This window comes from Zootermopsis nevadensis, unplaced genomic scaffold (assembly GCF_977971745.1).
Source record: "Zootermopsis nevadensis isolate Lab colony 2312 unplaced genomic scaffold, Znev_1.0 Znev_ptg000025l, whole genome shotgun sequence".
Taxonomy (NCBI): domain Eukaryota; kingdom Metazoa; phylum Arthropoda; class Insecta; order Blattodea; family Termopsidae; genus Zootermopsis; species Zootermopsis nevadensis.
Window position 1 is genome coordinate 5193658 of NW_028259157.1, and position 17291 is coordinate 5210948.

At 38.3% G+C, this 17291-nt stretch overlaps 1 protein-coding gene across 6 annotated transcripts in view; it reads right to left on the reverse strand.

Moving 5' to 3' along the window:
* Ptp99A (Protein tyrosine phosphatase 99A) overlaps nucleotides 1-17291 on the reverse strand; it is a 726502-nt gene that overhangs the window by 100914 nt on the left and 608297 nt on the right. For all 6 annotated transcript variants that reach the window (XM_022062028.2, XM_022062027.2, XM_022062032.2 and 3 more), the window contains one exon: nucleotides 7301-7488. In XM_022062028.2, coding sequence (XP_021917720.1) covers nucleotides 7301-7488 — 188 coding nt within the window. The remainder of the gene's footprint in view (nucleotides 1-7300; nucleotides 7489-17291) is intronic.

Here is a 17291-nt window from a genome sequence, read left to right on the forward strand (position 1 = left end):
CTTGCGGTGGCGTCGAAATGGCAGGCGTCGCGACGCTCGGCGTCTGTATTCTGGTATGTCTAAAATTCAATTAGGAGACTTTTCCGCAATAAATTTGGCGTCTCTTGACGGCATCGTGATGTTCGGCGTCGCGACGCTTGGCCAAGAGAAGACAGCGGAGGAGAGTGAATTAATGTGAAAGGGGGATTTTGGTGATGTAGGGTAGGTTAGGTTAGATTAGATTAGGTTAGGTTTGGTTAAGTTAGGTTAGGTTAGGTTGGGTTAGGTTATGTTGGGTAGGATTATTTTAGGTTAGGTTAGGTTGGGGCGCTGTCTTTGGTAAAATTTCGTCATTCGAAAGCGTCTCTACCTTTGGCGTCGTTTTCCTAGTATTATTTCGGCGTCATCTCATAGTTATGCCTCTTTTGGCGTCTTTTGATGGCGTAACTAGGCGTCGCGACGCTCGGCGTCGGTTTTGTATTTGAGGATTCAATATCATCTGTTAATTTTTGCTGTCAATTTTAAGTTATTTGCAGGCGTCGTAATTATAAGCGTCGCGACGCCGGGCGTCGATTTTATAAAATCGCTCCAGATTAGATTATAATCGTCTTAGAATCGTTCCTGCGTTTTTGCGGTGGCGTCGAAATGGCAGGCGTCTGTATTCTGGTATGTCTCAAATTCAATCAGGAGACTTTTCCGCAATAAATTTGGCGTCTCTTGACGGCATCGTGATATTCGGCGTCGCGACGCTTGGCCAAGAGAAGACAGCAGAGGAGAGTGAAAGAATGTGAAAGAGGGATTTTGGTGATGTAGGGTAGGTTTGGTTAGGTTAGGTTAGGTTTGGTTAAGTTAGGTTGGGTTAGGTTACGTTATGATGGGTAGGATTATTTTAGTTAGGTTGGGGCGCTGTCTTTGGTAAAATTTCGTCCTTCGAAGGCGTCGCTACCTTTGGCGTCGTTTTTCTAGTATTATTTCGAACGTCTTCTAGTTATATGCCTCTTTTGGCGTCTTTTGATCGCGTCACTAGGCGTCGCGACGCTCGGCGTAGGTTTTGTACTTGGGGATTCAATATCATCTGGGAACTTTTTGCTGTCAATTTTAAGTTATTTGCAGGCGTCGTAAGTATAAGCGTCGTGACACCGGGCGTCGATTTTCTAAAATCGCTCCAGATAGTATATAATTGTGTTAGAATCGTTCCTGCGTTCTTGCGGTGTCTACAGTGTAGCCGAAACAATTTTCTGCAGGCGAAGGTGTATTTGAGTTTCATCGCTAGAAAATGTGAATGGTAAGTCCAGACAGTCTGACCTACAAAAAGAAAATCATGAGGTAGAACGTAACTGAAATCCAATCTGTTCACTAAAATCTGTTCAGTTGCCACAGGCACTGAATGGTAACAAAAACCATAAAGACATATAAACAAACGTCCTGTAACCTGTTCTGCGTTTAAATCTAATTGTTCATTCAATTCCAAGGAGTTTCCTTTCAATTTATTTTGCTGCACCAAAAACAACGTACATCGAATCCTTCGAAGTTTCCAATAAAACTGTTATCATCGTTTCTTATGTCTCGTCATGCTACAAGTCTCAGCATATTATCCGCTGTTTTAGTCACCATAACGAAATGAGTGATAGTAGAAGCTGCTGTCTGTTGACTGTAAATTTCTGTGACGTATGCGGCCTGCGAAGTTACGTGCTGCATTACTAGGAGACCAAAATACGTCGTGCGTATTTTAGTTAGCTGTAAACTTTATGGGCAATACTTCATAACACTGGAACTATTATAAAATAATGACAATAAAACGAAATGAATAAAGATACTACAAACAGCGTAGAAGCAGAAAGCAACAGACACGCGTGAGAAATATTTTGTATTAAAGAAAAAGAACCAGGAATGGTGGGGGGAGGGAGGGGTTTACGCATGCGTACGTCACTTTCTTAATACGTCACAGGTATTTACTTTGCTCTCGCGGACAGTATGCAGCTGTTCTGTTATTGTACGTATCTCGTAGATTAAAATTTTCTCTTCCGCACATTGTACCAAATACATCCAGTCTATATTCTTGCCTCAGTGTTAGAACAAATTTAGTACAAATATAAAAATAAAAGAAACTGAACCAGCTGTATGATCTTTAAAATACAGTAATCATACGCCATACTAATAATCCCGATACTGCATTAAAACAGTTTATTTACTTGGTATAAACTCTCTGTATAAATTGAAATTTCTCTTTTAATTAAAAAATATTTTAATTATAAAATGGACTGAACATTAGTGTTATATGGTGAGTGTTTTGCGAAATCCGAACTGTTCGCCATTTTGTTCATTGATTGTGATAGCTATATTGAGTGACAAGGATAGGTAAAATGGGAATGAAGACATAAAAAGACAAGGGTAGTAAATATCATACACTAATTTGAAGACAACAGAAAGTAACGTCAGCGTAAAAAATTATTTTGTAATCCCGACAGCAAACGAGATCTTGGTCGATCTAGGAATAGACGGAGGAATCAAATAATTTAGCCTCAGAGTGGGCCGCTGGTTCAAACAGATGGGAAGAAGAAGTAGCAGCAGCTGTGGTGAATGAATATTTTAAGGAGGACTGATTTGGTAATTCACAAGTTAGCTGACTTTGGGCGTAAGTCTTATACGCACAACGGTGTATGGGTCTGTACACATACCGACATGAATAGTTTACAGTCAACCCAACTACACTCGTTATTTCTGATTGTTTAAACAATACAAACAGAATGAGGTTGAACTCCAAGCACACTTTACCTAATTTATGGCAGAGCCATACCCACGGAACAGAATATAATTATGCTCCATGACTCGCGTTTGGTTTTCGTTCTTAGGCGCTAGTATGAGTGAAGAATACTTTATGGACCGGTCCATACCTGTCTGTGAGGCATTTTTATACGAGGGAAGCTACCCGAAATCAGGGGTAATTGTTGAGAGACAATGGGAATCGTGTTCCAATTGTTGAGACACATGGTTCAAAAACCCCAGTCATTGTCGAAACTATTGCTCAATAATGACCTCGGACAATATTGTTGAGAAACAATGATCTCGGATGAAAAGTGCAATAATTAACTACGTGATGTGGAGTAAGGAGCCCAGTTTTTTAATTTTGTTTACAAACAGATGTACCGCCTGAGTGTTAAGTTGGCATGCTGCTGATTGGTGGAGCGAAAGAGCGATTAACACGGTCACCAAAACTCCTTCAATCTCCACTTTACCTCAATTACATTCTGTTCTCCCATTGGCTAGGAAGCAGCTCGCTCTTTCGCTCCACCAATAAGCACCGTTAAATCCAAATCGCATCCTAATGCTTGCTCTATTTAAGGCTTCCAAAAAGGGCCCTACAACTATAAATTAAACCTGAAGATGGCAACTATAATGCCTGGCGAAACGAAGTATGTTTTCTTTACGGTACGGAATCAATTCTTAAATATTATTTAGATGAGCTTCGGCTTAAAATGGTTAAACAAAATGAAGTATGATTATTTTACTTTGGTGGATTAAGTGTTACTATTTTATATATAAAGGTATTTATTATCATTTAAGCTGAAAAATCAATATTAGAATTACATAATTCAGTATTTTCGAGAATTAATTTAAACAAAAACGGAATTAAATATATTTATACTTTTAATGAATTAATTCAATCATAGTTCTCATTACAAATAGCTAATATGAATAAAAATACAGTGTTTTATCATAATAACATAACTCTAAGAGCTCGTGAAACACCACGCGCAGCCTATCATGAGCGTCGTAAAAAACACGGTAACCATATTACAAGTTCCTGTAACTGTGACCACATATAGGCTAGCCAAATGACTATAGAGCCACACCGAAAATCAGGTTTTACCGCATCCGTGGTTATTTCATAAAAATGAGATAACAATTAGAATCTGAGGAACAGCGTAAGTTTTTCACTGTGATCCTCTTCTACATGCCTTATCACAAATTTGCTTCTACAATACAGATAAGGCATAAAATACTCGTAGCACTAAAGGAATCGCTCCTACGTGCTGGCACATACAGACCCTTATTACACCAATAAAACGCGATATAAAATAGAGACAGGCTTTGTATAAGCCAACTTATAACTAAATTCTGGAATAAGTGTTCAGTGAATGCTAACTTACGACTTAATCCTGAATTCTTGTAGAATCCAATAATAGTACCTTCTGGGACCGAATATTATCGTATTATAAAGTCCACTCATCAGAAGAACAAAGTCTTCCATTTAACTAAATTTAAAACTAGATTCTTCTTACATGCTTTATTGAGCATTAAAATGTTTAAGTCTCGTTACTATTCGTATTTGGACGATTCCTGAGTAATATATCTGGTCTCTTCATTATAAAGGAGGGGGTAATGGTGCAACTGGTGTAGTTGTTCCACACAGACCTCATACTAAAAACACGTGCGTTCGACAAACGGTGTTTCATGTCGGATTTGTCGTTAACACAGTCAACCTCAGAAGCGTTTTTCGGAATTATCATACATGTATATTCATCTATTTCCCATAGGAAAACTTTAACGAAGACCACCAAACATGGACCAGATTTAAATTCGCCCAAGAAGCGTTAATGTATATTTCTAATACCGAATTTCATCTAAACTAATTAAGTGATTTTGAGGTGACACATGCGCACGGACAGAAAGACCGACACTGCATCTCCTATGGCCATTATTTATTTGATGTACTGTGTGCAAAATAATTTATGAACATTGCCAGGGGCGGAGCATTTATATTAACGGTGTTAGCCTGGCTATCACTTAGAAAACGCACGTAAAATGAGTTCTTACTGTTGTGATTCAGTGGTAAACCATATACTGGAATAAATAAATAAATACCGATCAGATGAAATACATCATTAGCCAGCTCCAGGCAGCCAGTTTTTGTTACATTAGCCGCGAGCGTCAACAACTATCTGGCCTACAACGCCGGGCTGGCGGCGTCTACCTAGCGATGCGTTGTATCTGTGTTCCAGCATATGGAGTTCCACTAAGTCACGAAAGTAGGACAGATCACTTTTCATTTTTCGTTTCTCAAAGTGTCACCCGGGCTAACATGGTTAACAAGATTAAAATACTTAAAATTATTCATTGTCAGGACTTTCTCCATCGTCTATTCTTTAAAACCACGACGTTTCGGAGGCTAGTTCTGTCTCCGTCTTCAGGTGAGAGGTACCTACTCTGTTGGGTCCCTTAGATAGAGCTAGTCTCCGTCACTGGACCACAGAACCAGCCTCCGAAACGTTGTGGTTTTAAAGAACAGACGATGGAAAAAGTCCTGACAATGAATAATTTTAAGTGTAAACTACCGTCGTCAAAACCCTTTAAAATTGAAGATTAAAATAATTTATACGTCCTTCAACATCATTGACACAGTCTAGAATCCTCAACTAACCGTCTTATCTCTGTCCACAGTAACTATGAGTTATGTATCGAAATTAAGGAAATGCTTATGGTTGCACATTCACTTAATACATTACACATCGGTGATCGGAGACAGGATGTCCATGTCGTATAATCCGGGTCACTGTTTGTACTAATGTTATCTTGTTTACAGTGTCAGACCCAAAATAGAGCTGTGTTGTAGGGACTCAGAGCATTTTGCTGAGAGCCTGGGATCTGCAGGAGATATTGTTTTATATCACCATGACAACGAGAGGAAAAGTCAGTGGACATGGCAAATTAACGTTAAAAGTTTCGTAAGTCTAGAAGACGTGAATGGTCAGTCTCATGTTAGGAGCAACAGAAGTTGTTACTGACGGCTGAATGTTTGGGTGGGGAAACTAACCAGCGGTTTGGAACTGACTAACCAACGATTAGTCTGGTACATGAAAAAGTTTCTTACTTCCATATCTAGATTTAACGTTTGATTCTGGAGATTATTTCTGATCCTTGTCACACATTATCTCTTTAAATCCGCATACATTAAAAAAAAAACAAGCATCGTCCGCCAGTCGTAAATCCCAAAATGCATCGCGTTGTCTACCTCACACATCTCGCACAACGACCAGCCCACTGATATGATACTGATCTCTATTACAGGGTTTGGAATATATTAACGATTGACAGACTATTCTATTAATTTACTCATCCATTCGTTATGAATTCTGTCCAGACATTATAGTTTTATCGATTATCAAATGACTCACCGAGTCGCTTTCCGAGTTCTGTTAGTGTCCAGTTTAACTCATCGGTTCACTCATGACTCATTTACTTAAGAGGATTGATTTATGAAATATAATTATTCTACACTGTAAATTAATTACTGAATGGCATTCTAGTTACTTAACTGATCTACTAACCAACTAAAATTGTGTGAATTGAGGCCGGATGGCTATACTCTCTCCATCTCCTGGGTCTACATAAAAAAGTAGCGATAAGTTTTTCGAAATTATGGTAACCACCTTCCAGACAAAGTGTGTTACAATTCAGAAGACCATAGAACTTCAGTGTCCTGAGATTTGAGGTTCTCATGATAGGAAGATGCTGATATTGGTCTTAGTTTCCGAGAAATATACGTTCTCCATATTTCTGTGGATGAAGCCGGTACATTTCACCGAAACTTTGGTATCTACACACAATTCAAACAGTACAGCCCACACTCGACACGAAGGTCTTATAGAAACCTTTAAATTTTCGTAAACCCTATGCATCGTGAAATAATTTATAGGGCGATATGTCATAAGATACGCAAATGACTAAGATCTAAAAGTTCTATTTGTAAAAAAAAGATATGGAGCATTCTGTTTGTGATAGGAGGAAAATAAGTGGCTACAGAGTCTAATGAAACAATACAATTTTACCTGATTTAATATAATTTAATCAGCAACGGACGAAAATCAAGTCCAATAGGGTATACAGAATCAGACTGAACGCATTTGGAGAATTTATCCACGTTTTTATATTCCTGAATTCGACAGGTGGTAAGGGCAAAAGTTGGAGAGTTGTGTGTAATCTTCCGTTACAGACTTTGTTGTAAGAGTCATTCGAATAAAAATATGGCACAAAATTTTGAACATCTGCTTAATAGCCGCTTCTCAACCATAAAGACGCGATCTTTGAAACTGCATTCATGTATCTGCAAGTGTAAGCGCTCATTCCATACGAAAAACTGGCGGTGGCTAATTTCCTAGCAAATATATAATTTATAAAGTATTAAGATGCTTACTAGAACCAAACCTCGTATTTACATAATAATATACTACAACATACAAAATAAATCCTTTGCGGTTGATGCCAGTCCGCGGACCATTACTATTCAGCGTTCTAAGACGCATATTTGTTTAACACTCACGTCAACGTTCGAATCGCGGATGTATATCTCCTTGACAGCCTCTGGCCCACGGTCCCGAGGTCGGTACTCGATGCGGTAACCAAGGAATTCGCCGTGAATGGTGTCGCGGTGCGGAGGGCGCCAGCTGATGTGCAGTGACGTGGCGCTGGTGTTCTGGGCCGTGGTGATGGTCGGTTTCCCGTCGGGCACTGCGGAAGAACAATAAATAATCAAACATATTAGGCTACTAACAACAAATAAATTTGTTACTGCAACGGAAGTCTATAAAAATTGTTATAAAGCTGTGAGTGTCAACGTAGATGTCTGTCTTCTGGGTTGTAGCTTCGTGTAGTGTGGCAGAAGCTAACCAATGCTTCAGAGGTTCTTGCTGCCTCCATCATCAGGGCGATCGCTCTGATGATGGAAGCAGCAAGGACCTCTGAAGAAAGAAGACAGAAAACCTTGTAATCAACACTGTAAAAACCTCAATGCATACTTAGCCTTAACGTTATTTAACGATGAATTTTCAACTACAGATACTTTAGTACCGAAAACATAGGAAAATGAACGGTAAGGTTCGTAAAGAGGCAATCGTGGTATATTTAAAAGAATTCTGATGGAGAGACTGAGGAAAAGCACAAAAGAGAAAAAAACCAATCAGGATGATCGTTCTTAGTGGCAACAATCGAAGACAGACTCGATCACAGCGATGACGGTCTAGATCCCTTGATTGTATTTATTTTCAGAAATGAGTTGCCGCATATTGGATTTCATCTGAATGCATCAGCTCTGAGGGGACAAATATAATATTTTCCCCATTCATATTAAAAATGAAGGAAACTTCAACAGATAACGGAGTTGTATTGGAAGAGCATTTAGTGAACTTCTACTTCTCTTCTCTCCGAGACTCGTCCCGGTTTAACCACCCTCCCGCCCCGACGATAATGAAATTACGCCCCAACAGTTTTCCCTTTTGATCGATTAGTTCTTAATGGTTTTACCAATAAAAATATCGGGTCTCTTAGTAAAGCCTTCCATCTCTAGAAAGAAACCCATAGTTGGGGCATCCAAACAGTTGATCATATCCGGGCATTCTCTTCCTTTGGGAACAGTTGACACAGCAGGTATCTTAAATGAGCTCCTCGTACCTCGATACCATCAGAAATGGAATACGTGTTACACTATGTACAAATTCGAAAAATATTGCTAAGAAGAAATTCAGATTACATTAAAGTTGGAAAACTCTTGTTACTATCCACATAAACAAAAAAAATACTATCATCTTAGACGTTAAATTGAAATTGTGGATAAGTTTAGGCATTTATATGTTCGTAAGATTTGAGGTGTTCGCAGCGACGAGTCTGAAGATTGCATGTTCCCCTGCAGCTGAAGAAGAGGCATACAGATTTGCATTAAACTTGGCATGAGGTACAAAACTCCGGTTAAAGTCTCCGGAGTTCGATTTTCGCTAAATCGGATCACGAGCTCGGAAACTAAACAAAGCAAGAGAGCGGCGCCGACACAACGTTATTTGCTTCGAAGAGGAGATTATACGAACCAAAACTGTCTGGGTTCGAGTCCCGATGAATATAGTTACAATAGCTCGGAAGCTAAGCACGATGGAAAGGCGCAAAGAATAAAATTGTTTGTTTCGGCGAGGAAATTACAGGAACGAAGATCATAAACCCTAAAACTGTGCTGGGTTCCTGTCTCAGTAAAGACGGGTTTGGGGATAGGCTAATAATATTTCTATGACATTTAACGGTAAGTATAGAATGTTTACGCCCGTGATGAGCTTTTTGGCAATAAAGATTGATAATAAATGTAAGCATTTGTCGGAATTCCCTATATTAACACTGTGGGCACCCTAATAGTATTTTTATATGAGGCTCTATCGTTTGTGAAATGTTGTGTCTGTAACGGTTCCGAAGATCGCATGGTCTCCACGTTCTCCGCACTTCACTGCTAGCAGTTTCTGCATTAATAAGCACTTGGGGGTAGTCTAAGGCAGTGGTATTCAACCTTTTTTGTTCGCGTACCCCCAGATATACGAGGCGCGTCCCAAAAGTAAGTTTCCCTGGGGCCGTTTACAGAAACAAAACACAATTTCATGGAAATATTTATTGCAACAGATACAGCAAGTGTCCAGCTATTTTTCAACATATTCGCCACCGGAATTGAGACATTGGTCATACCGTGGGACCAACTTTTGAATACCTGTGTCGTAGAAGTCTGCCGCCTGGGATTGGAACCACTGTGTGACAACCATCTCCGCCTCTCTGTCATTCTCAAAACGCTGACGCTGACCGGACAGGAATTTCTTGAGGTGTAGGAAAAGATGGAAATCACTGGGAGCGAGGTCCGGGCTGTAGGGTGAATGATTAAACAACTCCCAGCTGAACTCCTGCAGGAGACTTGCTGTCCGTCGAGCCGTGTGCGGCCTAGCGTTATCACTGACCGCACTTCACAGTCGGCGGGAGCTGGAATAAGAACCTCCATCTTCAACAGCTGCAACGATGCTACTGTGAGAACGCGGGAAGTACCGTTAGTGCATGCGCCATGCTACGTCATTGCTCTATCACGTATGCACAGTCGCTTCGCTCAATATAAGGTTTGCTAGCTGTGGGACGAGTGGGAAACTTACTTTTGGGACGCGCCTCGTAATTTCTCTTCAACTTTGTACCCCCAAAGTTGTTGGTGTATAACTCAAGTTATAGATAGTATATAATCTACATCTAAAATAAATTACATTACTGATTATTCAGTGTTCATCATAAAATAACATATATTTTTTTAAATTTCAAATACCCCCTAAGATGTCTTCGCGTACCCCAGGTTGAATACCACTGGTCTAAGGGAATTTAAAAGGCACCTAAAAGGACTTCTGTTACAGGTACTGGGGAAACCATTTCTGCTCAAATATGTGCGGAACTTAATAGACATGCCATGTTGTTCTAATTCATGTATTGTTAGCTCTGGTCATTTCAAGAACATACTACAAATTCTGTAAGGGACAAGTGTGATTAATAGTTTAATAATTATTGCCAATTAAATGACGTTGATTCGTGTATCCCATCGTACTTACAGGGGTTTAGATGAAAAAGTATGCTAAGTTTTTAAACACACGTTAACTAGCGTTTCGATCGCTTGACACACTATCTCAACAAAATGAAGTTAGTACTTTTTCTAGACAGCGCACACACCCATGTGTATATTTCCATTTCACCATCCATCCACATTATTGTTTTCGCTGCACCTTCTGCTGTCTATTGGAAACTGATTCTTTTATTCCAAACCCTAGTCTGGTTCAAACAAAAGTAGTCTGATGAAAAACATGTTTACCACTACGTCACAGGAGGGAAATGTTTCTCTTACTTCTCACAGCCTTCTTCGCTACAGAGACGAAGAAGATGAGCCGCCCTGAGAAGCTGACGAGCGCATGACCCGGGTATCAAGTCAAGTAGAAAGATCAAAGATTAGGGGGAAATCGGTAAATGACGGCAAACCCAAAAAATGAACGATAAAAAAGTATGGGCTATGCTAAGTTGAAAATTGACATACACTGGAATTCAGTGTAAAGGGCACACCTCTGCAGTGTAATGCGTTCAACATAATAAAAATATTCTAGAAAGTGTTAACTAAGGGAACAGCTTTCACCGGTATTGCCCACACCTAGGGGTAATGGCGGTCATTGTTTGAGCTGAGATTAGCCGATCTATACTATTCGCTGTTTCAAAAAGGGAAGTTTTAAGGTATCGTACTTGGATCCATAACCCTCCATGGTTTCGACGTTTATTCCACACTCTAAATTTACACGAGAAGCCTTTGCGGAGCGAATCTTACGTTAAAAACTGTTCTTTTCTCTTTCCATATGACAACCCTGAATTTCCTATAAAAGTTTAGAACAAAGTCACGCTGCAATAGCCAGAAAGCCCACTTCCAATTCTGTAAGTCTTGGGTTTGAATGTCAGCTATCCTGACTGACATTTTCTGGTTTTATTCATTTCTCCAGGCCAATGATATTTATTACCTTAAAATAATCACGGTCAGTTCCTTTTAACACCCTTTTTACACGATTATTCAGAACAATCCTACAATTCGACGTGATGTAATTTATACAGGTGAACTAGTGTCGTTAAATGTACCAGATTACAATACACAGTTTCCTCCATTCCTTATTTATTCCTTCTTAGGTAAATATATTTTTGAGATGATAAAGTTGCGTCATATTGTGATAAATATATATTTGTTTAAATCTTGTCAGTCTAATCACAATAAAATTCCATTAAATATTAAAATATTACCACAATTAACATTTAAATATTTAAAATATATTAAATGATGTTCTCTATCGAAATGTTCGATTTTCATTAGATCATCATGTAAAAAGTGATGATCTAATGTAAATCGAACATTTCGATAGAGAACATCATTTAATATATTTTAAATATTTAAATGTTAATTATGGTAATATTTTAATAATTAATGGAATTTTATTGTGATTAGACTGACAAGATTTAAACAAATATATATATTTTCTTCAACACTTTATTTTAAACACCTGCATTGTGCCATAACACAATACAACAACTTAACACATCATAACAAAATAAGACAGCATAATATAACACAACCTTGTACAACACGGAACCCGACAGTACTGTGCATAGACAAGGAAGAAAGTCTTGATGCAAAAGTAGTTTCGTGATTTACTACTGTCTTCCAGATGACCACAAGAAGGAAATGTTCTGCGAGCGTGTAACGACGCAGTATTCCTGGCGAAGGAACCAACTTGCTGTTCACAATACAGCAAAGAGATGTTTGGTAGCTGTTTAGGTTCAGTGAGGCAGATACCCGTAACGTAAAGTGTAACTCTAGCTACTAGAGTCCCAAGTTTATTTCTTACTATGTTACTTAGTTCCTCTGCGTTTTAACAACGAAAACTTGTCTTCTGCAGTGATCCTGGCCTTATCTGACCGGGTGAAGAGAAGAACATTTCTCCTTGAATCAAAACTACAATATTATATGACCGTCAAAGTCCACGTTTACACGTAATTGGCTGTCTTTTACCCTTGTTTGTTTAAAAATAATTCTTCAGCTACATGTGTTATAGCGAGTCCAATAGTATGGTGATTTAAGAATTGAAAAAAAAATTCTAAGAAATAGATGGTGTCCATGATGATGATGATGTTCTGGGTTGTGATAACTTGTATATTCCTGGGTAGATATTAACGTTTCAAAGACACGCCAATATTCATCTTCAGGGATGGAACTCATGCCAGCTAAGTGAATTTCACATTACGAACCAAGAAGGAATCAGAATTCTGTCACAGCTTGTCGTTGCCAGGAATGTTCCCTCGTTTTAGGACAACACTACAAGAATACTACAAATGGCTACGCCCCCAGCACGAAGTGATCGCCGTCATAACATTACGAAAGTTACTAAAATGTCTGTTTGATGTGGACTTGGATATAGCCAAGAGGAAACACAAGGCAATTCCTTTGGAATCTGGGACACAGCTTCTCCTCGACAGATTAAGACACGATTTATGGCAGTGCATAGAGTTTAACCAATTTAATTTCACGAGAACGTTTTTAATTTTCTACGTTTCGCCCACGTTCTGTTAATAAGACAAGTAGCTGGAGCCATGATGCTAGAGTGAGGACGAAGGTGATTGTGCTTCAGAGACCCTTGCTGCCCTGATGATGGAAGTGTGTCATCGAAATAAGCCTATCGAGACTGTGTTTGTGCAAAGTTATATTTCTGTACCAATCTTGCAAATATGAAAATAATGTGCACTGTTTAGAAGGAAATGTTTTGTGATTCATGAAGATTTAAGTTTCCTTGGCAGTTTCAAGTCAAGATAATACGACACTACAGAATGAAAGATTAAAAGATTCTGCATTTCTGACATCCCACGAAATAAACAAGCTTTACATTCTTACAGCATAAGAATTGAATAAGCCGGGATCTCGAAATAATAAATATCTGTTTCGGTGTAATGAGAAATTCAATGCTTCTCTTGTTGTCTTTTGTTTCCTTCATTCTCTTCTCTTATTTTAGTACGTCTAAACTAACACAGGCATCATTTAAAGATAATTTCACTAACTGGTCTGTCATAAATGCGAATTAAACAGAACAAGAAATTATATTTCCTATTTACAGTGGACGTGCATACTTAAGGAGATTGTGGTATTACGATGCTCGAATACAGTGATCGAAGTATCGAATCCCAGCTCTCGTCAGAGGAGTTCTACCAAATGCCTAAGAATTTAAAGTTTCAAAATTAACTCTAAATCTGAGAAACCCCGTGCAATATGAAGAACAAATATACGAATATTAATTCTTATTTGGGTGTAAAATACCTTAATACAGATGGATAAATACTTACATAGATAAATATGTGTATAACATAGTTTAAATTGAGTAATTACATTTGAAGACCAAAATCAGAGGAGGCAAACGTATTTCACGAAGGCTTCTTACTATTTCAACCAAATCAAGTTTGTATCTTAAATTGAAGCTCTGGTAATTAAAATGACAGATTGAAGAATATAATGTATACAGTCAATTTTTACGATACATTTGAAAGTAAATTTAACGCAGATTACAACATGATAAAATACGAAGCAGACTGCAAACTAAGAACAGATTAAACAAACCAGAAACTATCAGCAAAGCTGGATGCAACATACAGAGGGAGAACAAGAAAAAACAGGATACCTAAAATACATATAAGTACTTTGTGCAAGAGAAATTGAGATTCAGAAGACTTAGGAGTAAATTCAAAGAACAATTTAACTTTAAATCTCGGAGATGACTTCAAAGAATCCAATCAAATATGGAGTTGAAGTTTATGGAATATTTAGTAAAAATAGGAGATACATTCATACGGATTCAACAAAATTGCTACCTTGAAGGAGAAGAAAGTAAGTTCCTCTGAAATGTTGGCAATTTTTACGATTTCAATACTGCGATCCACTGAAGACTTTGCAATGAATACTCACTTCCAGCCGAAAAGCCATTGAGGTTTTCAGCTACCGAGATTACTGCTTCAGTTCTCAATTAAACCAGCTTTGTAAATGTGTCTTACGTTACAGATTATGTTCGGAACGTTGCTAAAGACTGACGTAGGCCCTGACTGTAACGTAATTACATTAAGTCTCTCGCGGAACAAACAAAACACAACACAAGAGCGCAAAGTATAGAGAGGATGAAACATAAAATGTGACATTTCAAAATACGGGAAACGGAAAATGTAGATGAGTAAAATGTTAAAATGGACTGGGACGGACGAATGGATTTGTTGGATAGGAAAGTTTTGCATAATGCAACGCGCATCAATCGACACTTTTAGCAGCAGGAGATGAAAAGACTCCACTCGAATGCATGCAGAAACATCGGTTAAGACTAAATGTAAAAAGCAAAGGAAGTTGTTACTAGCAGAACATCTACGAATTGGTTCTAAGGGTTAGAGACGAGGGGTGAAACAGCGTATAAAGTTGGTTATGCATAAGTCGCGGTTGAAGGGTAGCAGCTAATCTACTTTATGGACTATTTTACGTTATTTTAAACATCTGCAAGAAGGCTCAGATGTTTGAATAATCAAGAGTTTCTTATCAAGTTGGGGAAGACTGGGGTAGGGGGGGGGGTGATGCGAGCTTTCCTGCTGAAAGGTGAAACCAAGCGTCGAAAGGATTACATAATACTGACGTGTAAGTAGAAAACAAAATGTTTTAGGCCCGCTGTTTGCATATGGTGGAACCTAAATGAATTTTAACGACTGTTTACCAAGAACTATTCGGGACGATGAGGAGAAAAGTTTTGCAATTCTTGCAAAAGTTACGTCTATCGTACACAGAAGATCCTATGCACGTTTAGTCTAATGCAAGGAAAACTATAATTCAGACCTTATATACACGAAGACAGGTCCACGAATACGACAGACTGAAGAAAAAGGCGAAGATGTATTTAAAGGAATGAACGTAGGAGAATGCATTCATAAAAAATGAGAAAGAGTTAAGACGAAAATTGAGAGACAGGCAGATAAGGGAGAAGTATATTTTGTTTGTTTTTATTTATCTGTGGTTTAAACAACAACACTGCTCGTGCCTCAGACTATATAACGCCAAACGAAAGGATGAAAAATTAATTACTAAGAATACGGAAGAAACCAGACATTGCCTAATTCCTTGAAGAGACTGAGAATAACTATGAAAAATTTGAGGCAGGGCGACTGGTCTGCCGGCCGAGATTTGGAACTGCAGAAATACTAACCAATCAGCTGTGACGTTCGATGAGATTATTTTAATTGTTATTGTTACTAAAGTTATTGCTGCTGGCTTACGTCGCAAGAGACACAGCATACAGATATTTCATTCACTTAAAAGGCTGTTTATCGAAATAGCTTCCCTAAGGAGGGGGGGGGGGGAACGAGCAAAATGTGTTACACACTGGGCTGAGGTTACAAAACTTCTCCCCTTCGACCACACGGAAACATGGAAGCTGTTCGGTAGTGCCATGAGAACTGAAGCAAGTCCAAACTTCATTAACTCTAATTTACATTGCTGCACGCCTGTTTTCATTTATTTATTTATTTATTTCAAACACGTAAACCGCAACAGAGAAAAAGAAGATCTGAGGTTCTGCGTATTCACAGCAAAGTAAATGGCAAAACCATTCAATGAGTGGCTAAAATTAGCATCACAAAAATAAAATATTACGAGCATGCAAGAGAAACTGCGAGACTTCAACACCAAGAATTACGTAAATGTTTCCGAAGCAAGGCTTCTTATCTCGTATAACCATCTATTCAAAAAAATTGAATTGATGATGTTTTATTCCTGATATATATATATATACTCACACACACACACACACTGCTGGGGGCATACACGTTTTTTATAAAAAATGTTTAAATATTTGCGATTGAATGTATAGAGTTAAATGGTGAAAAAAAAGTACATTGTTCTAATTTCCAATACAGAAAACATATACTGAGATGACTGTGCACCGTGTAGTTTTGAAGATTCACTGATGTTTCAGAGCAGCCTGATGATGAAGGCTGTAAAAACTTGTCTGAAACGTCGGTTAATAAAAACCGGACTACACATTGAAACATTCCAAGAAACAACCATTGTCATACTTGTCGCTGCGGGAACCTCAAATCCGACCTACCTCGTATACTGCATCGAATCTATTTATCTTTCGCCAGCAAGTGCATTGTTTCTACAGACCCACAAAATATTTTAGAAGCTCTATAACATTTGGCTTTATGCGCGATATTAACGCACATTTAACTACACATTCTGCTACGGCCTACATCTTTCCAGTCTTGTAATTACTGGTCAGTATCTACAGAACATTAATTAAACTCGACAGTAATATTTTATCTACTAATACGACTTCTCTTTTTTCAACACATCACGAACTTACTTACGGCCTATATGTTTAAGTATAACACTGCAGTGCTCTTTTTACAAATATTTATCGAGGTAAAACAGTATACTATTCCCTATTACAATTATTAATTTTGTGTAAATATTATTTTCATTTTGTTACGTTAAGAAGTCTTCCTTATATATTTTTTTCAATTGAAATTCCTAAAACGAATGCAGTGGGAAACCTAGAACACACGTTCCAATCCATCATAGGAACTGCTTATCTTTCGTTGAGGCATGCACACAACCAGTAACCAACCTAATGCTATACATTTCAGTGCAGACACCAGTTTTTCCAGAACAATAACATTTTGTTATCAGCTACTTGGAGTAAACAACAGTTTGAAGTAACTCTAGTCTCGCGTGACTTATGTAAGCTGCCAGCCAAACTTAGTGATGGAAACAGCCACAGGAAATAATACGACGTTTCTGTATATATCAGAGCAAATCATATCCATACATCACCATCAGAAACCGAATTTATATTCTCAAGTGGATCCATACTACTTTTTATTCAACGCAAACAGACCATACGTTTGCATACATGCCATACTTTTGCCAGCAATAGTAC